The sequence below is a fragment of the Channa argus genome, chromosome 11 (assembly GCF_033026475.1).
Source record: "Channa argus isolate prfri chromosome 11, Channa argus male v1.0, whole genome shotgun sequence".
In the NCBI taxonomy this organism is placed as follows: Eukaryota; Metazoa; Chordata; class Actinopteri; order Anabantiformes; family Channidae; genus Channa; species Channa argus.
Genome location: NC_090207.1, coordinates 24455269 through 24479496, shown reverse-complemented (window position 1 = coordinate 24479496; position 24228 = coordinate 24455269). Strand labels below are relative to the sequence as shown.

The following is a 24228-nucleotide window of genomic DNA, read 5'->3' as shown; positions in this document are numbered from 1 at the left end:
ACTACTCGTTCACACTCAGTTGCAAAGTGCTCCAATTTGGTGTAGCTAGCAGAGCATATATGCACAAGGCAGAATTGCTAGACACCCCCCAAACCTGCACTATGACATTCTATCCATTAAAATCCCAGAGATGTGACAAAAGGCCACATCACGACTGAACCTGAATACCCACTGAGACATGCTTGACTTCCTGCTGACAATCCTGACACACCTGTCACACCGGTTATCCATGGACCAAATAGTCCTAGTAATGGCTCCAGTACCCCCACACCTCTAGGTTCCTGTTTGCTCTCTATGCTCATTTGGAAAGTGCTGCACTGCAGCATATAGACCAAGTGACTTACACTTGTGGAGAAAATGAAGCTAATACGGACATAATTCAGACAAATTTTGCTATAAACACAAAGGAGCGTAGTCCTAATGATTAGAATTAATGTGCTCAATATGGTGTAGTTAAACACATTTTAGAGGAGCTACCTGAAGCTGAAAGAGGAGAAAAAGGATGAATGTGGGAACGAAATGAACCACCGCCAACCCCCCTCCCACCCTCCTCCACTCTCTGCACACACCACTGCTGAATCCAGTTACACACAAAATACTGAAGTTAGTAATGACTTTTTGCTTGAGTGGGCAGATTTGATGTATCAATCTGCGTTTTAGCTCCTCATTCAGACACAGAAAAAGAAATACAAAACCACTTTTCTTTTATTCTTTGTTTACGAGCCACTGTAGTTCTAATTGCTGTTTTTTTTGTTTTTTTTTTTTTCTCCCACCATTGTTATATAGTGTCCCAATTGTTTCCAACATCTCATAACATTGCACGATGTGTGAGATGTTGGTTTGTTTTGGGTTAGTCAGGCTTGATTTCACGTTTTGCAGGCTTGAAATTGGGTATCATTTCAAGGAGACACAGTTGTGGGTTGGGACTGTCTCTGGTTACAAAGCTGAGAAGTCAGCACAGGGCCTAATGGGGTTGGAACATAAAGGGTTCTTTGCTCTGGGAGGAATAAAAATTTGTACGTTATCAAATACTGTTCCCTAAAAAAAACATATGTGAAATAGAATCTAATGGTCTGTGTGCTTGTGCTTGTGCGTGTGCATGTATACATGCGTGTGAAATTTTGCTAATTTGGAGATTGATTCGTGCACTGGTTTTGGAGCAGCAGGAAATTCGTTCAAAACACTACCCGCAGGACTCTTTTGACAGCATAAAGTCCTGGTATGGGAGCCAGTCCTAGTTGGTAAGCTGGAGCACATATCATAAGACCCTGATGGGGGATGACGTGATGTGCTGATGTCGTTCTGAGAAAGCGGAGTGTCCTCAGTTTCACTTGAAGGATTCTGTTGTGGCTCTGTGCAGCATGTGGGTGGCACACAAGTGCAGGCTAGCAGTCTGATTATTGGTTATTATTAGGTTTAGTCAGATCGGCTAAAATGGATGCTGAAATAATTAAGAGGGATGCTAATGGATAATATTAATAATAATAATAATAATAATAATATGATATTCTTGGTAACCTCAGGTGAATACAGATCTCAATAAGAGATCAGAATGATTCACTCTAGCACCTTCAAAGCATGTGTGCAGTGCCCATGAGTGTAATCTTAAGCACTTCACTAGCTGCTTGCTGGCCAGGGAGTGTTCAAAGGTGGTCGTCAAATCCCTTCATGCGTGTTTCTAAGTCTTCCTAAGGCCCTACTTTGCCCTGGCATTGCACGTCCTGTTGATTTGGACTCTGGGATCGCTGAACTTTTTTTAAAAAATCTGTTAATGTGTTCTCTCGTGCACATGTCAGCCGGTTTGCAAGTATCATGTGGTCAGTGACTATGGGCACGTTACACAGAATGTTGGTAGCCTAATTGATCTGGAGGATTAATAAGTCCAGTGGATGTTGCTGGCCCTTGTGCTGTGTGTGTGTGTTGGTGATGTCAGTACAAGTGCTCTGCAATCAGCAACTCTGAGATGCACGTGGCACATTCTACATTTGCTCCTCCAGGATGTGTTTCTTTATTATTTTTTTTTCATTTGGCAGTACCTGGTGTTGAGTGGTGCTAGGCAATGCTGATTACGCTCCTCGTTTCACCCATGAGACACCCGGCTGTGTAGTCATGCCATGGATGCTTCTTTGTCAGCTGCTGGCCTCTCTGGATCGTGGAAGAGTTGTCCATTGATGGCTTTATGTTCAGCAGTTCTATCTTTTCTCTCCTAATGCAGGTCTTGATTGGGTTCTGATGTTGTCTTTCTTAATGTAGTCCTTGATGATGTACATGGCTATTATGGCATTGTGCTCTACCACCATTATTATTATTATTATTGTGACTCAGCCCAACACACAGAGAACAGCACTAACTTGCCAGAGCCCAACTACTGCTGAACAATTAGTATCTGAGCACCATGAGACCAGGTCTCCTTTACTCCAAATTCAAGATGTTCTGCTGACTTAATAAATATTATTGGTAATCATCAATACATCACAATTGAAATGAGGTAACATTAGCAATGTATTTACCAAAAACCTGCAGATATTGCATTTTAGATTTCAGTCCTAAAATATTGGCTTTTTTACAATTTGTGTGATTGTCTGAATGCTCATGTTTCTTGCCCCATTAGACTTCTCTGTATCGATGCCATCATAGTCCCAGATCTCAGCAATTCATTTTGTGAAGATATTATACAAATCATTTAGAATTGGAACAGTTGGAGAGCAGCAAATACACAAATCAATCTACATCATGCCATCAAATGCAAAAATTAACTGCCACATATTCAGCAGATACAATCGTTTTTTGTTTTTTGATTAAGATGGGGAGCAGCAACTTTTTTCTGCCATGTAAATATATAGGAAATATTCAGTTTGCCACCCAATTACTCATGCGTGGTAACCATGGCAACTTTGGAACTTGTTTAGATAAGGTAGTCTGAATATTGTTAGGCCATCAGAATTCATTAGTTTGGGTTTTTTTCAGTTTGATGTGTGTGTGCTTGTTTTTGAACAATTTAAAAACAGATATTACAAAAATCCCTTCTGCATTTAGCTCTGCAGTGCAAACACACTGCATGATAACATTTTATTGTTTTGTTTATCAGAAAAGTGAAAAAAAAATGTGCAATATCTCCTTAACTTACCGCTAAATGAGAGTCAGCTATAGAGTCTTCATCCCCCATTTTAGAAGAAATAATAACTAACAACTTATCCATCAATCTTAAAGCTACTACATGTCATTTTTTCAATAAAGATTTGCTTCATAAGTTCAAAAAAATCTCTAATAGGTGCAGCACGCTGTCCTTCCTGTTAAGTAGAGTCACAGAACTGCTTAAGTCAAATGTTTAACTTCTTGTGTCACATAGTGACACGAAAGGTTATGTTGGTCGTATCTACAGCATCTAACAGCATATCAGCATTTAATCCCCTGTCACATTTTACAGCATATAGCTATTGTAGTTTGACTCTTAAAAGTTGTATTGTAATGTAGGTTTAGGTCACAGCTTTTGCCTAATGTTCTATACATGATGTGGGATGATGGTGATGAAGACAAACTTTTTAAACGATTACAGTGTGTTGACTGCTTTTTGGTCTGCAGTTGAGTTTGACATTTTGTAAACATGACTGATACCCTGATCCTTATCTTTCCACAACTATGGACATTCAATTAATTGACCATTAACTAATTTACCAATGCAGAACCTGCTAATGTATACAATATGTAAACCTGTAGTTTATGTAACACTAAATGTAATAGTAAATGAGCACAAAGTGCTGCAGGTTCATTTTATAAACTATAAACGGAGCTTGAACTCAGTATCTACTGTACTGTAATGCATACTGTACACAAGAAATGCATTATGTCACCCGTGGCAATATGTTAAGCTTTTTATGAATAAAGTGATTGTGATTTCAGTGAGATTAGTTTTATTAGCATGCAGGCCACTGTGCAGCAGACCAGAGATAAGAGTAGCTGTCTGTTGAATGTTGCATGCATCAGAATTAGGAATCTGCACAGCTCCTTGAAAAGCATCAAACAGGAGATGACCTAAAGTTATCACAGAAACATGCTGATAAGAATCCACTTAACATAAACAAATGTGCCGTGTGCTCTCAAACTGACTATATGATCACATGTATAGGAATTTTTTTTTTTTTTTTTTGTCTCATGATCACAGCAGAAGCTCAATCTTTTGTTTAGTACAGCTGAATTAAAAAAAAAAAAAAAGGCATCTGCACTTTGAGTCTTCAGGGATAAAAAATACTTGTCAAAGCCATTAACTCACCAGCTACCATCACAATTTACTTGGCTGGATGTTTTTTCGATGAGCAATTTCACACCCTGTGTCCAAGACATGGAAGATACCAGATAAAGGTGGCATCACACTTCTACACTGAACTTAAAATTCCTCAACTGCCATGGGCATTATATATACATAACTCACTTTATTTGGAAATTAAAATAGCACAAGTGTGGGGATAAGAGAAATGAAGCCTCCTACGCGTACAGTACATTTGCCATATCTTTTGAATTTAGTCAAGTTTACTGTACATGCAATGTTACGTGGTGCTGTATTGTATTTAATTCCACGATAACTCTCAGCTATTGCATAAATACAGATATCAATTGACAATGACCATGAATATGAAATAAACCAATAGAGGTTTTATTGGTATCTCATCCCTGCTGCACAGTAGATGAGCAAGCAACAGCGACAGGACCCATAATCAAGCAGTTCATTCCAAACCATTATCTTGGCACATTGTTAAAAACTCATTATACTTTATTTTGATGTTTCATGAAGTACGTATTTATTGTGTGCATGATACAGTGTTTAATGGGAATATCAAGCCAACAAGAGCTTGAGTTGCGTTTTATTGCACCTCTTATTCTTTAAGCTGCACCATTGCACATCCCCCCCAATTGGGGGGTCTGGTGGCTAAATGGGTAGAGCATTGAGTTTGGATGCAGAAGGCCGCCCAACCACCAAGGGCCAACCTGGTGCCAGTCCCGAACACGTATAAAATGGGAGGGTTGCTGCAGGATGTGTATCGGGTGTAGAAAAAAAATTCATGCCAAATCATCTTGTGGAACACATTCCGCTGTGGCGACCCCTGAAGGGACAAGCCCAAAGCCATTGACCTTTTATTGCACATGACTCGATGCAGGAGCAACAACATGACAGGCTTTACAAACCAAGTCTTGTGCCGGATTACTTCAAAAGTAACTGTGATGTAATAAAAAATAGAGAACAGCCAGTTTGAAGGCTGCTCCTGTCTGTTGGTCACTCTGACACTTAACTCCCTTGTTAACTGTCAGTGAAGTCAGCTAAACTACTTTTGAACCAGATACGCACTACAATCGCCCTGAACTGCCGTCCAGTGTGACTGAGTGTTGGTTTGACAGCAGTGTCAGCAGCCTGCCAGGAAAAAGCACTGTGTGGAGTTGTGGGCTTTTCTAACATGGACTATGAACCAGGACACACACTTGTGTTTCCTATGTCATCACAGATTTTGAACCAAGACATAAATGCCAGTGACATTGAACAGGCATCACATGAGAATAAAGCAAGTGGATGTACTGAAGTGAATATTCTCACATTTGCTTCCTTTAGTAGTAATTTTACTATTCGAGTTAAGCAAATCCATCTATTATCCGTAACAGCTTGTTTAGGGTTGTGGTGGGCTGGAGCCGGACAGGTCATACTAGAAGCAAAACAGTTTAGTACACAAATGTAAGTACATGTATTCATTCTGGTATCGGGACATCCGTACTATCTCAGGGCAGACACACACACACACACACACACACAAACACACACACTCGCAAACATTCGCAAACCTATGGGCAATTTAAACTCACCAAATACCAGATCATGACACAAACCCCCAACCAGCTGCGAGGGAGCAGCACCAACCACTGCACTACCATGTTGCCCTCTATGAAGTTGTAGTACTAGCATAAATACACCACCACACTGCAATGCCACCACAAGATAGCTAGTAAAATTAGCTGTTAAAATAGCTGTTAAAATTAATTTTCCAGGTGCCTCTTGAGTTTTCGTGCTTATTTTCCATGCTGTTTATTGGACATCGTCCCATTCAGCATTGATATCACTTTTTAAGCTTTTTAAGCTGTTAAAAGTTTGTCAATGCCTTAAAAAAAAAAATTACTCTTTTGTTTGGATTTTCTCATCAACTACTTCTAGAATTAAGGTCTTGTTAATGTTAGGCAACTACAATTACATGTCTTGCTTAAGTGTAGTGAAAAGGTGGGACTACTGACATGGCTGTACGAAGATCCCTCTTCATCCCTCTTAAATCTAAAGCAGCGACTGTGTAAATAAAGAGGCCATCCATTAAAATTAAGCTATAATTCAGTGCTTTATGCTCTGTGCTTTATGTTGTGTTTCTGATGAAGACAATCTCCGCTATTGATATGGCTGTGTTGCTGGGCCCATCCACATAACTACACCTGACAGAATGTCCTGCCCTGTCAACCACCTCATTGCAGGTTGTCAATAAAAGGCCCATCATATACTTTACAATAGCTTTTAAATTCCAGTCCTCTCACATTTGTTATCAGAAGCTCAACAACCACATTTGCTCAACATTTCCAAATCAATGTTACACCAAAGTGTGTTTCATCCAAAGAAAGACTTTCTATGTTTGAGTTTATAGTAACTGCCGCCCCACTGGCAAGGTTCCATGAGTAAATGGGTGAACTTTTGATTGAAATGATTTCCCAACCCCTGGCTGACATTACATGGGGTGCAGCCTCCTGTTCAATAACACTGCAGTGAGAGATGCCCTGGCAATGGATTTTTCTGAGTAAACACAGACTTTTGTGGAAAACCTTCTCTCAAATAGTTACTACTGGCAAAGGCTTCCTTCTTTAGTGGGGGTAATTGTACTTTTCCTCCATTTACAGCTTAAGGAATGACTATTTATCTTTCACTGTGCTGTGATACTCAAGGCTGCTACACAGTTCACAACTATACGGCCCATTATGACTAACGTTCAGCAGACACAATTATTAAGAGTTTGCTGTCTGAAGATTTTAATCCTTACTCTTAAGACCCAGTCTCTGCCAGACATCCTCACAACAATTATTTTAAAGATGTTTTGTTTTTTTTGTTTTTTTACTCAGGCAGACCTAAAGTAACTGCACCTTTACCTGAACGTAGTGTTGTTTTACAAAGTTTCATTATCCTCTGTAGGCTCTATAGTCCACGTTGTTACTTCCTTCACATCCGTGATTTTGTTGGTTTTTATTAGTTTTTTGTTCTTTCTGCTCTTTTGCAAAAAAATTGTGTGCCTTAAGTTAGAAAGTCCAATTTTCCCGTCGCCCCATATTTGTTTTGACAGAAAAACACGTGTTAATTTCCTGCTCTTGCGGGATTTGGGGGTTTCCCTGTCTCCAGAACCTCCAGTACTTCCACCTGATATACACTGGGGGTTCATGAATATCACATTGAATGAATGAGGCCTTCTGTTCATCTCCTGAATCACACAGTGGTCACATTTTCTAATAGCAAACACATGCACTTGACACACTAAACTTTGCTGATGGTTACAGCAGTGTTTCAACATAACTTGATCTTTCCTAAAGCAAGTTCAGTGCAAGAGTAAGATAAAAGCCACTTCTGGTGTTAATCCACAGTCAGTGACATCATTAGTAAGAATACACAGTTCATCCAACGAGTCCCTCAGTGTAAACGATGACGTATTTGTCCCTTCCCTCTCATACCAAGCAGCATTTATTAAAAGAGCACATCATGGCAGTAGGTGACTGTTAATATTTCACCCCTTTTTTGCAAGGCACCAATATAGTAACAACAAAAAAAAAGTTAATAATGTATATACTGTATGTATGTATTTATACATATATATTTTGGACACCAAGGAAGATTCTGTTCGAAATATTTAAGCATCTCAATAACCCAGCTTCAAAAGAACAATCTAAAGGTTTAGGCTGCAGTGAAATGCATATTAAAAAAAGGAAAAGACTCTGCACACATATTCATAAAAAAGATGCCCATCTTAGTACCACATACCGTGCATGCCAAAGGACGGTATTTCTGAATATTCCTTCCTTTTAATGTCCTTTTAATGACCATATGGCCTGAGTTGCTTAAGTCTGTATTGAGTAAATTATAAAACTTTAAAATTGGAAAGCAAAAGCTGCACCAAGGGATTCATGGGTTTGATGTACACCTTTAATTTGTGAGTTCCAGTAGTTCCAGATATTTAAATGGAACTTCAGCTTTTAAAATGAGGGCACACCTTTTCAGTGAGGGCAGTAAAGTCATGTCCCAGGCTCCCCCTTTCCCTCTGCTGCAGAGCCACTCGAGCAGTATTTTTGGTTTGCCAGTACATTGGGCAGATATTGCCATTTTCTGAAAAGTCTAATATTGATCTATGGGACAGCAGAGCATTCTCATTTTACCTTTACTGGATGGCTAACAGAAGAGAACCAGAGAAAAGAGAGAGAAAGATGACATTGGACAAAAAAGTCCTCTGAATTGAAACCTTTTAAGCAGAAATGATCCTGATGCAATATTTAATGAAGTTCTTTGCCATCCGCATCCAAATTAATGAGCTTGACTATATCGATGCTACAGCGGCGCCTCTCACTTCTTCACTGGATCTGGGACCTGCCAAAACATAGTTCTCCTTCCAGCCCTCTTGTCAGTCTTTCTCCGAGTGATTCAGCTGTTTTGGGATGGATTTATCAAGTGACTCCGGGAACTGCAAAGAGCGAGGAGGAGATTGGGGAGGAGAACAGATCAAGTGGTTTACTCTAATGAGCCCTGTCAACAGCGTTCTGCCTATAAACAAATAGGGCTGACAGATGACACAGTGGCACTGCTCGTCTTCGTCTCTCCGGCAAACCACCTGTCGACGCCGGTTTGGACTGCAGGAAATGTGCCTCTCTGTCAGGCAAGCTCACCTCTGCCTTTTCTCTCTCTCGGTTTCCATCAGTCTGTCTTCTCTTCCCCCTTCCTCTTCTCTAAAACACAGGCTCTCACTTTTTAGGGCATCATGGAAAGTCATTAGTCATTATTTTGTCCGCTGTATCTCTCTCCACACATACACCATCACTTGCCAGCTTTCTGCCGCTGTTTGACAAATTATGAATTATGCCTGTGTCTCAGTGTCTGCAGGGGCTGCGACGAGGAAGCATCAACCCTAGAGCTGCTGTTGCTTATTGCTCTTCCTAAATGTGGCCTTCTTTTTTCCGGCCTGTCAATCAAGATTTAAACTACCTGGGTCACCAAATACACTGCAGTGAACCATATTGAGATAAACCGCCTAAATTGTATGAGCAGCTCACAACTTGTCAACTGTGTTCAGTTTGACAAAAAGGAAGAAGTCCACATTTCTGCTGCTGTCATTTCTACCTGGCACAGTGGAGACCACCTGCCATGAAATGTTCTCCATTTCTTAATTTTACCACGAGCGCCAGCATGAATCCACTGCTGTAGCCCCGCTGCCATTCACTCAGGTTTAATTGGTATTCATTTGGAAGTCTGCTCAGTGCCTCACAAGCTGTGCAGCCACAGTATGAGGCTCTTTTACTTTAGTAAGAGCATGTCAGATTAAAGAGTTATTTATCAGAGAAAGTGAGTGCACAAGAGCCAGAAGTGTGAGAGGTGGAGGGCTTTAGGATGGGGGCGTATTGCCTGTTTTTGGTCTTTTGCAGTCCCAAGCACATTACACATCTCTTGCCCTTAATCCAGCTGAGGGTATAAGGCCTGCAGGCTGAAAAAGGCTCAAGGAACAGTGAAGAAACACATGGCCAGCCTTAAGCCGATGACTCAGATTTAATATGGGTGCTGCATACACATAACGCTATATGACAGGGTGGCGATATTTTCCAACTCGGAGCTTGCAGAGTGTTGCCTAAGAGGATTTTCAAAGAGTTTTTCTTTTTTAATCTTTTTTTTTTTTTAATGCATTCAGTATATTGCAAGCATTGTGTGGCGTGCTGTGTTTGCATGCCTTTTGTGTTACATAATATGCCATATTGTCCCAGTGTCGCTTGTTCAGCAAGCCTGCATATGCTGTTTGAAGCAGTTAAGTGTAGTCCAAATTATTAATGTAATTCTGCTACAGCTGATTTAGCTTTTCTCTTGTTAGCAGCATTGAGCGTTCAAAACATACAGTTGGGGCCCCTGGGGGACTGTGATTCTGCCAATTTACTTAGTGATATTCTCAGAGCTCAGCAATGAGGGGGAGAAGACACTGATTAAGGAAGTGTGTCGGCCTTTCGCAAGAACTTGTGCACTGCCTATCTTGTAAAAGCCATTGATCACTGATGCAAGCCTGTAGACTTATCGAAGTATTGATTAAGGATTCTGTAAGGACCCTTCTTTAGAATTCTAGGCTTTGCATTACAGTATTCTTTCTGAACTCTACTTTCGATTGCCCCTAAATCTTTGCTTGTAAATTGAACCCCAGCTTTAACCCCCAAGACCTTAAGAGACATATATTTAGCCATGATCTAATGGTCTATCCACCATTTTGACATTGATATTCAACCAACTACTAAACAGGATGAGACATCTCCAAAGGATCAAGCTTACTGAGACTTTGGTTAGTACCAATATCACCAGCAGGTTGCTATAATATCCACATTTTTGTGTTGATTGATAATTGGCACATATACTTAAATTGGCCTCAGGGTGAATTCTACCAGCATGTTAACATGTTCTATTTAACATGTGAAATATTTCAACAGGCACCAATCCATGAAAAAACGAAAAAGCCTCAGCTGTGATTCATGTTCAGTTCTGTTTAGCCTGCTAAACTACAATGTGTTACCATAGCTGCTGACCCTTAGTCTTCCCCAAGGATTACAGTGAGTCATGTGCTTGCTCTAGACCAAAAGAAAGACTTTCAATATTACTAACTAGTGTGACCGTGGCACAAAAATACAATATGGTGGACGAGCACAAAATATGTCATGAAGGTTTCGGCATCAAAGAAAACAGGTAGTTTTATCTCAACCCAATGGTTCAAACTCTCTAATCCAAAACAGAACTGCGTTGTTTCTACATAAACCAGGTTTCTATGCACTGTTACAAAAAGGTTGTATTGTCAGTGCACAGTTGGGTATTTTGAAATCAGTTAATTTGGGATTCAAGGTGGGTAGGCAAGACATGTTGTATAATGTGCGTGTGTGTTTGTTAACTGTCTTATGATCTCTTCTTGTCCCAGGGCTAAAGGTACGTGAGGTGATGATCAATGTGTCGCGTCAGCAGGTGGAGGATTTCCATGGCCCTGAAGATTACTGGTGTCTCTGTGTGGCCTGGAGCCACCTGGGTACCTCCAAGAGTCGCAAGGCTACTGTCCGCATTGCTTGTAAGTATGGAAACACTTTTAAAAGCTTTTTGTAGCTGGGTTTGGCAACCTGTGTAACAAAGCCCAAACCAGGGAATAGAAATAGTGAAAAGTGGCTAGTGTTTGATGGTTGTGGAAAGATTGTGTTTGGCCTTATTGTCTACAGAATTCCTAAAGTGTAGCATTCAGAAGATGACCTGAATATATTATTCCTTATAAAAGGCCAATGAAATGCCTTGACCTGCACCTTAGCTTGTTACATCCAAATGCCAAACATTTACTAGGGAAAAAGGAACACTGCTAATGTCAGTTTGCAGGATAAATATCCAATTAGGTTGGCAGCTGTAACACACCAGCTGAAAACACATACATAATATCAGCATTGGTCAATTAAGCTGACATTCTGTCATTAGGTCGTCAGCTACAGTCACTAAAGTTTGTTTACTTGAAGTTTATTTCCACTGCAAGACTGTTTCCCGTGGACCAGGAACTTTTATAGGAACATAGTTTATTACCTTAGTTTTCATCAGGGGAACCAGGATATATATTTTGTTGCCAGGCTGCGGTTCTTCCATCAAAAACAGTCAGCTCAGGATATGTAGCACGGAAGGTCACTGATTGGTCATTTACAATGCAGGAAGTTAGATAACTGGTGTTTTATAAATTCTGCTGCATATGTAAAAAGCGACTGACCCTCAGTCTTTTGATACATCAGATACATCAAAATATCTTTAATCTTCCTTGAATGCAAATGTGCAAATGTGTTTTCCTGTCCCAGTTCTGCCTGTCTGTTGTGCTATAAATTATTATTTTAATCATTCGAGTCACTTTTGGATGACTGCTTGTTATTTCAGTTGAATCTAAAGGGAACTTGGGTGTGTTTGTCCCTTCATTAAGTTCATTAGGGTTGGTAAAAAATGTTTGTTTAAGCCCTTAAAGTTTGTTGATGGCACAACTAAACAAAAATTGTAGTTCAATTCCAGTGAACACATAATAGTCACTGAAGTGAATAGCTATAAAAAAATTTCCTGGTTACTCTATCCAGTGATGTTAGGTATATCACCAAAGCAGAAAAGAAATAGAAGAAAATAAATATATTATATAAATACATGAAAAAGTAAAGCCCTCAAGTATTAAACAAGTACAGCGTGCTTGACTGTCAGTCACTGAGGAAAAACTGAACACAGCTAGAGGGAGTTATATGTTATCTAAAAGTGCTCTTCTGTGTTACATTTACAGTAATGTTTGACTAAGCAGAGCAAATATCACATACTGTTAAACTTCAAGAAAGCAAAGAAGTCTGTTCCTATCCTTTGAACAAAGTAAAAATCTGAGTTCACATATTACGATGTGATGTCAAAATTTGCTGGGATTTGCACATTATTATTGTTTATCCAGACTATTACATCCTAACTGTTATAGGGATCCTCTCCTGATCCTGAGTATGAAACCTATTCACGACCTAGGTCGAAATTTCAAAGGCCCATTCTTGCTCAAAGATCCATACTGGCCCATAGGCTGACATTTAAAGGTTTTTTTGGTGGATAGCTGTGATCCGGGTAAGCTGTCAAAGGCAGTTTTGATAATGGGCAGAATAGGATCTGTCACTACTGTATGCACATGGATGACCAGGATGATCAGACCAATCCTTGCTCACTACCTCCATGCAGTGTATCCTTCAAATCACCTTGTCAACAAATTACCCAACACAGTGCCATTGGATCCTTTCTGAACTGTGTGTAGTGGGTTTTGAAGGTTGTGGCGTGCAGAGCTGGGGCCAGACCAGCATGCTAGCTGCAGAAGAGGGTAGCCATAACACTTGACACCTGACAGCTGCCTCTTATCTCCCCAACCAGACCTGAGGAAGAACTTTGAGCAGGACCCCCAGGGGAAGGAGGTGCCAATCAATGGGATGATCGTTCTGCACTGTCGCCCTCCAGAGGGAGTGCCCCTGGCGGAGGTAAGACCTGACTGCCTCATTGCTCCTCCTCCTCTCCTGAAAGGGGAGAAACTTATATTCCCACTGAGCAGAAAAAAAAGATTTGCATCAGGGTGTCCAGCCTTATTGTGGTGCTGTGCAGACAATCAATTCTACCTTCAGCTCTGGTTGCTCTGACCTTTTAGAGGTTGATATAGTTACCAGTGGTAAGTAAGTGTGCTGGCTCCAAATTGAGGAAGTCTCTGGCCCCAAGATAATTTTTTTTTTCGATTTAGTTTGCAGTGATCAGCCACAACAAAAATACCACTTGTTTTTAATATTTTAATACGGTGGTGGAAAGTGGTTTCAGCATGGAAAAAACTGAATGCTGGCATCAGCTTTGTGTCATTAGCTTTGCGAGTCTCATGAGTTCACACTACTGAGAAACATCTGGCTTAAAGTGGGTCATGCCACAAAGTGAAAGGTCCAGTTACAGCTTTGGATACTGATGCATGAGGAGTGGGTACGAGGGGATGCTGTTTTTCCTCCACTGAATTCTGTAGTTTGATCCATCAGCAGCCCCTACTGTGTGTTGCCAGAGGTGTAAAAGCCATGAAAAGTCATTGCGATATGGACATCCAGATCTGTGTCTGTCAGTTGCATCACTGCTTCTAAGATACGATCCATGAAAGATTATTTTTCACTAGTCTGAATTCACAGTTGCACATCACACTAATATGTCAGGGTTGTGTTTTTTTTAACTAGAGTCTTTTTTTGTGTGTATGTGTTGTGAATCATACACTGAATGACGTTCACACATCATGCGAAACCTGAGAGACTCATCAAGGGTTTTGAAACATCCGCTTCAGTGATAGTCTTTGACACTTCTAGCTGTCAAGATTCTGGCACATTTATCAGTCAGCTGGGTTTAACTTCTACATTCTATCTATTCAATAGATCTGTCAAACTTTGTCAAGTGTCCTGTGATTGTGGTTGCTGAGTCAAATATATAACAGTTGACATTATAACAGCTGATTTCAACGTCTTACCTTACAAAACACTGTGTTACAAAAATAGCAACTCACCAGCACCATTTGTGCTGTTTGGAACTATTTGTTGAGTTATTGGTTTTCAAATGGTGAGAAAAAAGGAGTCATCACTCTCTTCTACTCTGCTTACAACTAACTCCCTGTTCGAACACTCCCAAATGCCCTCTAATGCACATTCTACTGTATGGATGTAGGATGTCAAACATCATGTCTAGTTATTTTACCTCTGGGTTAACCAAGTGTCATATTTTCTTTACTATGTATATACTATATGTTTGAATGCATGCTGGTGGAGTGGTTTGTGCTTCTGCCTCACAGCTAGAAGGTTCACGGTTTGAATCTACTGGCCAGCTGCTGCCTGTCTGTGTGAGTTTGCGGGCTTGCGTAGCTCTCCTCTCGTTTCCTCCCACAGTCCAAAGACTTGCATCCTTCTAGTACGAGTTGCTGGACAGTAACATCCTCATTAGTCCATTGCAGTTAAGCAAATTGTGCAAGAATGCAAATTCTCGCGTCTTCTGCCAAAACGAATATGTAGTGACGGATGTATAATAGACAGAGCAACATTCACTGAAAAGAACCTTATGAAAATAAAAAATAATGACCAAGGCCTAGATTTAGGCTAAGATCCTGGATGGAGAAGAACGGACAACATGGAATAAATAGGAATATGAAGCTAAATTAACTTCAGATAACATTTTAGTTACTAGATATAAGCCCCATTGTTGCCAGTGTACGTTGCAAGTACCGTATGTTTAATTTTTCTTTTTCTTGATAAACGTGACTACTCAAATAGTAAGTACATCATTTTAGCAGAGCAGAGCTTGCATTTGGCTATACTTTTTACATCGTGCATTATCTTAAAACACCTCCAAGCCACAGGTAGTTTCGCCTGGTTATTGCCTGGTGAAAACTTAAGCCCTGGCTCCACAGGATATAGGGAACAGATGTGTCTCACGGTGTGATCAACCTGCAAGACTGACTTGTGGGCCAACAATAGCATTTAAATGTCTCGGTGAAATAAATGTTGCTGAAATGCACTTTTTCTCTAGGTCCACAGTGCCTGAAGTCCTATTTGGTCTAGTGATCATCAGCATGAACAATGGATGTGTAATTGATGTGTGCAGGGAACAGATTTAGGTGGAGGTCAACATCGAGCACTGCACTGTATAAATGATTTAACATGGAAATGGAGGAGTGATGTCACTCCAGCACCGCAGAATCCACACTGGGGATAAAAATAGTTGAATCTGAGCAGTACAGACTGAAATCACCCATCTAGTCCTTTGTCAACACAAATGAGCCCGGCCACAAGAGATGGGAGTGAATAATGTAGAGAGCACAGGGCAGATATCCTCAGCCCAGTCAATTTCAGCGCACCTCGTCCATGAAATATTGAGATGGCATCCACGAGTGTGCTAGTGTGAGGTTTCACAGTGCGGCTGCAGTATGGATGCTACTGGAGAAAAAAAAAAAAAACAATAGAATGTGAGCCTGCGGTTTGGAGCTCAAGTAAGGAAAACTGTCCTTATGAAGGGTGTGTTTGGAAATCAGCCTTCTCAGCGGGGATGTCGGGGTGAGATAATCTCTGGTCACTCACAATGACATCATTTTGTATGATGTGGTTACAGTTTATTTAACCAATGCAAACGCAAGGGGACACAAGCCAGTGTCTTCTTGTACCAGTCCCAAGTCTGAATATTGCTGAGGATTGTGTCAGGAAGGGCATCCGACGTAAAACACATGCCATTTAATAATGCGAATCATGATAACAATGATGATAACAACGACCTTCTCAGGTGCAGTTGACCTACAGGGTACCGGTGGACACTGGACTACTGTTGGTCGAAGAAAGAGAGGAGGAAGGTGTGTTCGTAGGGAGAGAGAGAAGAGGAAAGCTAAGAATGTAGGACTGACAGTAGGGACTTTGAATGTTGGGACTATGACAGGGAAGGCTAGAGAGTTGACATATTTTAATAAACATGTATGTGAAGAGAAAACAGAGGTGATGGGCAGGTTTGGTCTTCAGGACAGGAACGCAGAAGGACCGATGGTGGTAGATTTTGCAAAGAGGATGGAAATGGCTGTAGTGAACACTTTTTTCCAGAAGAGGCAGGAACATAGAGTGACAAATATGAGCGGAGGTAGATGCACTAAGGTGGACGACATCTTGTGTAGACATTGTAATCTGAAAGAGATCAGTGACTGTAAAGCATTGGTAGGGGAGAGTGTAGCCGGACAACACAGGATGGTGGTGTGTAAAATGATGCTGGTGGTGAGGATGATGAATATGACTAAGGCAGAGCAGAGGACGAAGTGGTGGAAGTTGGAATATTGTTGTGTAGTTTTCAGGGTGGACCTGAGACAGACCCTGCGTGGTCAGGAGGTGCTTTCAGATGATTGGACCACTACAGCTAATGTAATCAGGGAGACAAGTAGGAGGGTACTCTGTAGGTCATCTGAAAAGAGGAAAGTGGACAAGGAGACTTGGTGGTGGAATGAGGAAGTTCAGGAGTGTATACAGGGAAAGAGGTTAGCTAAGAAGAAGTGGGACGCTGAGAGGACTGAAGAGAGTAGACAGGAGCACAGGGAGATGCAGCGTAAGGTGAAGGTAGAGGTGGCAAAGGCCAAACAAAGTGCATATGAGGACTTGTATGTTAGGTTGGACACTAAGGAGGGAGAGGTGGATTTGTACAGGTTGCTGAGGCAGTTGGTCCTGATGTCAAACTTGTGGAGGTATGGAAGTGTCCAGGAGAGGTGGCAGGCTAAGGGCAGAGGTTTGTGCTGGTTTGTGAGCAGCAATATGGTTTCATGCCTAGAAAGAGAACAACAGATGCAGTATTTGCTTTGAGGATGCTGATGGAGAAGTACAGAGAAGGTCAGAGGGAGCTGCATTGAGTCTTTGTAGATTTAGAGAAAGCGTATGACAGGTTGAGATAGGAGCTGTGGTATTGTATGAGGACATCTGGAGCGGCAGAGAAGTATGTTAGAGTGGTGCAGGACATGTATGAGAGCTGTAAGACAGTGGTGAGGTCTGCTGTAGGTGTGACAGAGGAGTTCAAGGTGGAGGTGGGTCTGCATCAAGGATCAGCTCTGAGCCCCTTCTTGTTTGCTCGGGTGATGGACAGACTGACAGATGAGGTTAGACAAGAATCTCCATGGACTATGATGTTTGCAGATGACATTGTGATTTGTAGTGAGAGCAGGGAGCAGGTGGAGGAAAATCTAGAGAAGTGGAGGTCTGCTCTGGAAAACAGAGGAATGAAGCTTAGCCATAGTAAGACAGAATACATGTGTGTCAATGAGAGGGACCCAGGTGGAACAGTGAGGTTACAGGCAGGTTGGAACGGGTGGAGAAAAGTGTCAGGTGTGTTGTGTGATAAGAGTATCAGTGAGAATGAAAGGAAATGTGTTCAAGACGGTGGTGAGACCAGCGATGTTGTTCGGCTTAGAGACAGTGGCACTGAAGAAAATACAGGAAGCAGAGCTGGAGGTAGCAGAGCTTCAGATGTTGAGGTTCTCTCTGGGAGTGACGAGGATGGACAGGATCAGGAATGAGGACATCAGAGGGACGGCTCATGTTAGTTGTGTTGTAGATAAAGTCAGAGAGGCCAGATTGAGGTGGTTTGGACATGTTCAGAGGAGAAACTGTGAATATATCAGTAGAAGGATGCTGAGGTTGGAGCTGCCAGTCAGGAGGTCTAGAGGAAAACCAAAGAGGAGATTTATGGATGTAGTGAGGGAGGACATGAAGGTAGTTGGTGTGAGTGAAGAGGATGGAGAGGACAGGGTTAGACGGAGGCACATGATTTGCTGTAGCGACCCCTGAAAGGGAACAGCCGAGAGGAAAATAAGAAGGTTACAGTTTATTCAACCAAGAGTCTGACACACCAAGCTGGAATCTCACTTCGACTGTGGATCTGCATTTACACAAGGGAAGTGGTGAAACAGATGGATTTCTGACAATACTGTAAATCATCCGCTTACCTCCGATTATTTGTCACACATTTTCAACAATATTTGAGATATTTTTTCTACTTATTATACTTTCAGTTTTGCTTTGTTAGATTTTATATTCACATAAATTGGATATGACATTATCAACCCTTGCTTTACTTGACATTTTTTGTTATTCCTTTAAAAAGTTTCTTACTGACTCAAATTATTATTCACGTATCAAAGGGAGCTCAGCTATGCAATGGGAAAGTTAAGAAAGGCTCAACTCAAAATACCGTCTGAGCTACAGTGGGACAAGAGCCTCTTGATTCTAGTAGAAAGTAAAACTGAGTCAATTTTCTGCTCAACGTAAAATAATTATAAACTAGATATTATTTGACTAGGGTAGGTTGGGTGTATTTCCGAACTTGGGAGTTCAGAATTGGCAAGTTTGAACTTGGAGTCCGGACGGGAGGATTATTGTCATTGGGATATAGAAAACACTTTTTAGGCTGTATGTAGGCCTATATTTTAAAAACAGTGCAATTTATAATACGCTAAAAGAAATGAAATGTTTTAGTTATGTCAACTGGTTCAACAAAATCTGGTTAAATAAATACTAAAAATAAAAGCAAATAAATGCAACAGCATGTTAGGTTATTGTAACTTGATTAATTTAATGCAACATCATGGATTTTTGTTTCATTAATTTGGCGCCGTTATGTTCAGTGTACTTAAGGGATGTTGCATTAACTTGCAAGTTATGCTTTGTTTATGCTAGTGTATTAAATAAAAACAACTCAAATCACTTTACCTGACTTTTAATAAAAAGTTCCATTCAGAACAGGTGAGTAATTTGCCATACATTCAATGTTTGGTATATCTCATCTCTAAAGTTACCAGGAAGCTAAACAAAAAAAACAAACCAAGAAAAAAAATGTTACTCACCTAAATTAGGTCAAATGTGTACAGAAAAAAATTACAAACTAATATTAAAGAACACGTTAGAGTGCAAAACAAATGACCAATAATTGGTTTTTAAATTAGATTATTATTTTTATTTTTTTTTTTTCATTTTATTTAGAAAGTGAGTAACATTGCTGTTTTTCCAGATTAATATGTGGGTGGCGGGTTATGTTGCTTTAAATTAGCTGTTTAATCCAATTAAACTGTCTTATTTTTGTCACTACAACTAAATTGTGTAATAATTTTGATATATATATTTTTATTCTAGCTCTTTATATGCATTTATACTTGTGTGAGTCCAAGGTAAAATGTAAAGCCAATGAATTGCATTTTCCATCAGATATATAGCTCAGTTGGTAAAGGCAGTTGCTTACGGACCACAGGGTGAGTGGTTCGATCCCCGGCCCTGGCTATATGTCGAGGTTTCCCTGGACACTGAACCCCTAACAGCCCATTCCCCCTCCCCAGCGATGCACTGGCAGTGCTGGTCCAAGACCGGTAGAAATTGGGGAGGGCTGCGTCAGGAAGGGCATCTGACTACTGTAAGTCCACCCAAGTCGGCTTCCAAATCATCCTCGATACAACAGGCAGAGTGAGAACACCTCTGGGTATTTGATTTGTACTTGGTTAGATGCAAACTTCGAATTGGAACAGTACTTGGGCTATGACTGATAATGTTTCACAAGTCCACAAGAAAACCAGTACAGATAAGAACACAGACAGAGAAACGCCTTTTTTTTACAAACTGTAACCATATTTTTTAGTGCCTAACTTTAACCTAAACCTAATGTTTTTCTATCTAACACTAACCAAACCGTTGTATTTCCACAGTTTAATTGTTGTGTTTGACTATTTAGAACAAAAAATCCAAAGTAAAACTGGCTGATATTTTGACTTCATGTAAAAGGGGTCTACTTTCAACAGATGCCTGCCAACCGACTTGGCAGCGCTGATTGAGCTTATGGTTCCCTGGGTCGTATCAGAGAGTAGCGACAATTGAACTATATGGGTGTTAAGGTTGGAGAACACGTCGGCGATGTCATGGCAAAGGCTACTGTCATATTAAGCTGCTTTCTTAATTTGGCAGAAAACACACACAAAGGCAGTAATGGGTCTACTTGCTACAACAACAGAGAAAATATTTGAATTCCAGGTGATTGTATAAATTGTGATTATCAGGAAAACTGGATTCATATGTGGGAAATTCACGGGCGTTAATTATTATGTGTCTTTAACATATTATGTTTGCAACGTAAACTACTGGAACTGAAGAAAATAAGAAATAAAAATACCAAAATCGACTGGATACAACAGACAACAAGTGTCGATAGTGTGTCAATTACACATGAAGCACAATACACAATCCTCAGAACTACAGCATTATCAGAGAACAACTACTGCCAGCTTTGTATCCATATGTGTGAACGCACCATGAGACATTCATTCAAGTTCATCAACAGAAAAAAAAATATCTGTGGGTGTTTCTCGTAAAGTCACATTTAGCACAAGTGTGTGAATGTTCTGAAAAAGATCATAATTTACCTATGGCTTATTTGTCATTTTGTTTCGGTGCTCCCAATCCATAACCAATCCCCCGCTTTTGCTTCACAGTATCAGAGGGGTGTGAATGCACGGCAAGATATTTCAACTCCGGGGAAAAAAGGAGTGTATGAGCACCCTGTATAATGAGTTTCTTTAGGGAGAGAAAGTGAGAAATGAACAGCCAAACTGGAAGCCAATTTCAACTTCCCTGAATGAAAGCCTTTAATCCGAGATGAATCCCCTTGATCTACAGTAGCTCAGGTAGACAGCCCAGGCTACGGCACAAAGGGGAATCAACTAAATGCTTCTGCACTGTGATACAAGCTGTTCTCTGTTGAGCTTCGCAAAGACATAGCGATGCTGCTCCAAAACAAGTTAGCGTTTAACTCCGTCACACCTCCTGCCTCCTCTGCACTTGTTCCTACTTACTACTCTGATCCCCGCTGCTCAGCATCTCTGTTATTTTCTCATAGGTCAGAGAGAGTCTCCTATAGAGAGCACATGATGAGCTTCATTATTAAGCCAAGCATTTACATCCCCACCCCCGAGCCCAGGCCGAAACCGGGAGCTCCCTCTATTTATTTCGTTAAGATAAGACGGATCGAGGTGGAATAGTAATGGAGTGCCACGTAGCTCGGAGGGAAGGAGAGGCTGGCATTTGGGAAGCAACAGGGGAGGCGGATGGGCAATGCAGGCCCACTTTGTGTTCTCCCCATATCTTTTCTGATTAACCTCCGGAGCAGGGGAGCACAGCTGAGCCACAGATAGCGCCTTCCAGTTCTACCTGCTGCTTTCAGGCTTGCCGCTCATATAAACACACCGGGGCATGCTGAGTTCAAAGACACTATGTTATCTTTGTGTGTGTGTGTGTGCATGCGTGTGTGTGTGTGTGTGTCTGTGTGCGTGTGCATGAGAATGCCTTTCCTTACATGTCCTGCTGATTGGTTGTGGGGAGAATCCATCAGGTGGATTAGCTCTATGCATGGGGGTGTCGCTTCTGATGTGTTGCTCAGTGGGTCCCACTGGCATCCCCTAACCCCTGGGGGTACATCTGATGAAGAAACTTAATCCATTTAATGCAATGATGAGAAACTCAGCAATTAAAAAAATAGTCCCGCAGCCCACGTCGGCTTCTCCACAAGCAGCTGAGACTTGCTCGGAGGGAAGGACATTCTGACACGTGAGCATGGCTTAGCAGGCCACTTTTTCCTCTTAAAGCAACGATTGTACTGTGTGTGTTACCTTGACATCGAATGACCATTAGACCTAGGAGTGGGGTGGGGAGACGCGCACGCACGCCGTGAAATGTTTTAGCTTGCCAGGTGTTGATCAGCGCTCTCCTTATAAGTCTTGATGATGGCTGCAGTGTCACTTGTTACATTGCTCTTCTGTCCTATAATTGCTTCTCAACCTCCACATTGCTCAGCATCTAATCATCGGCAAATGTCATCTGAATGAGCCATGTCAGTGTGTGTGTGTGTGTGTGTGTGTGTGTGTGTGTGTGTGTGTGTGTGTGTGTGTGTGTACTTAAGTAGATGAAAGGACCTGGCTGCTGTGGAGGTGCTGGAGGAAGTGACCTTCAGGGGCGGTCTGGTAATGAAATCAGAGAGAGAAAGCCCTGGTGTGAGGCCCCACCTGGAAGCCCCTCCGTAAAGGCTGACACTGATGACCGCTTCCTAATTGAAACAAATGTGCCGATTAGGCAACTCATTTCTTACATCCTCTGCCACACACTTGCCGGGCTAATTTGTGTTTGTCCTTCATTTTTTTTGTTTTTGTCTCCCACAACTTCCCCCTCTTTGAATTTTTCTCGGCTTCTGTCTGTCTTTGTGTGTATCTCCCTCTTTTCCCTTCTGCTTGGTAAATCATTTCATCATTACCCGTGGGCTGTTAGCAGCAGACAGACAGCTAATGTGGAAGTGTGGCCCCAAAACACTGTGAAGGCCGGCTCTTGCCACACGTTAATTATCCATTTCAAGTCACAAATTTCCCTGGATGAAATTGAAATAAATACATAAAGACTCTGTGGGTGCCACCAATTCTGTCCCCTATTCAGTGACAGATGACTTTAATCATGAGAAATTAAGTGTTTTACCTGTGACAGAACCCACACTGAAGGCCATCTTTTATATAGTGAAGAGGAAGATCACTTTCCAAGTTTTCTTTTAAACTAGGGAACAAATTGACACTTAGGTCTTTGTGACTGCGCTGTATTCCTCTCTAAAGAAAGAAAATTCCCACTTGGCTAAAATCCGCACAAGTTATAAACAGGGGTGTGAAAAACACAACATGTGAGAAATGATCACTGTGTTGTGATGTGCATTATCATTTTTATTTGTGTCAATATATATACCTGCAATCTATCATCCCCTGGGTCTGTATGTCATTTCTATTTACCATGTGTTTGCATGCCCACAGGCACTTCCTATTTGCATCCACCCTGAGTGTTGTTTATTATAAAGGGTGCCTGTGCGCTTCCTATAAATCCATCAAGTCAGCCCATTCTGCTTCACTATGAATGCAATTTGCAAATGCAGTGATGCAGCTCCCTTACCAGGGTAGAAGCAGCAAAGCGTCACTAAGTTTGTAATTCATAATTAGTTTTCCTCTCTGTTGCTGGTAATTGGTTATGGTGCTTCTTTTGACTGCCTAATGGCTTTAGTTGCAGTGGTTGTGTTGCCCAGCTTTGGTTATACAGCAGTGTGGGTCTTGTAGGGTGCAATGGACCAGCCTTTGGACTTTTGCATCATCTTAGAGTTTAGCAAAAGGTTTTTAGGTGTGTGGATAGGAAGCACTCAAAGGCAAAAAAGGGTGCTGCATTACACTTTCTCCCGGATCTGTTTCTGAGACCTCCTAGGTCTTTTTTTGTCTATTTGTATTCTTGATAAAAACGTGTGCACTGTGCACTTTTTCAAATAGTCTTGAAGGCATTTATGGTGTTGCAAGTGATGATGTAGTCGTGTTAAAAAAAAATGAACAAAAGAAAGCTTGAGAGAGGTTCAAATCCCGAGTTACCTGCCTTTAACACCTCTGCACACCATTCACCACATGAGGGAGGTGTGATTGTCAATTACTGGTTCGAGAAAGTTGCAGAAATTGTCAGAAGCAGAGCTGATGGCCCAATGCCTGTGTGGGTGGGTGGGGTGTTGCAGCTGTAAGACAATCCAATAAGCAGTCAATGTGAAGCATACTGAGGCTTTAAAGAAACTTTCAGAAAAGTAGTTGCCTTCACCACCTATGCCGTTTCCAGAATAATCATCAATGCCACTGAGGTTGGCATCTCAGACTATGTGTGCATGTACAAATCGGCTAAATGCCAATAGGCTGTTGTCATTTCAAAATAACAACTAACCCCAATCCTAAAAACACCAGGTGCCTCTGCTCATTTCTGAAATTACTACTGTCCACATTAAATCACCAAAACAGATAATTATCCTACTCCGTGGGAATGAGGATGGGCAAAGCAAGCCAGCCATGAAAAGCAAAGAAA

General features: G+C 41.2%; 1 protein-coding gene across 4 annotated transcripts in view; it reads left to right on the top strand.

The window, feature by feature from the left end:
• unc5db (unc-5 netrin receptor Db) overlaps positions 1-24228 on the top strand; it is a 202604-nt gene that overhangs the window by 102916 nt on the left and 75460 nt on the right. For all 4 annotated transcript variants that reach the window (XM_067521862.1, XM_067521861.1, XM_067521864.1 and 1 more), the window contains exons 3-4: positions 11208-11351; positions 13187-13290. In XM_067521862.1, the coding sequence (XP_067377963.1) occupies positions 11208-11351; positions 13187-13290 (248 nt within the window). The remainder of the gene's footprint in view (positions 1-11207; positions 11352-13186; positions 13291-24228) is intronic.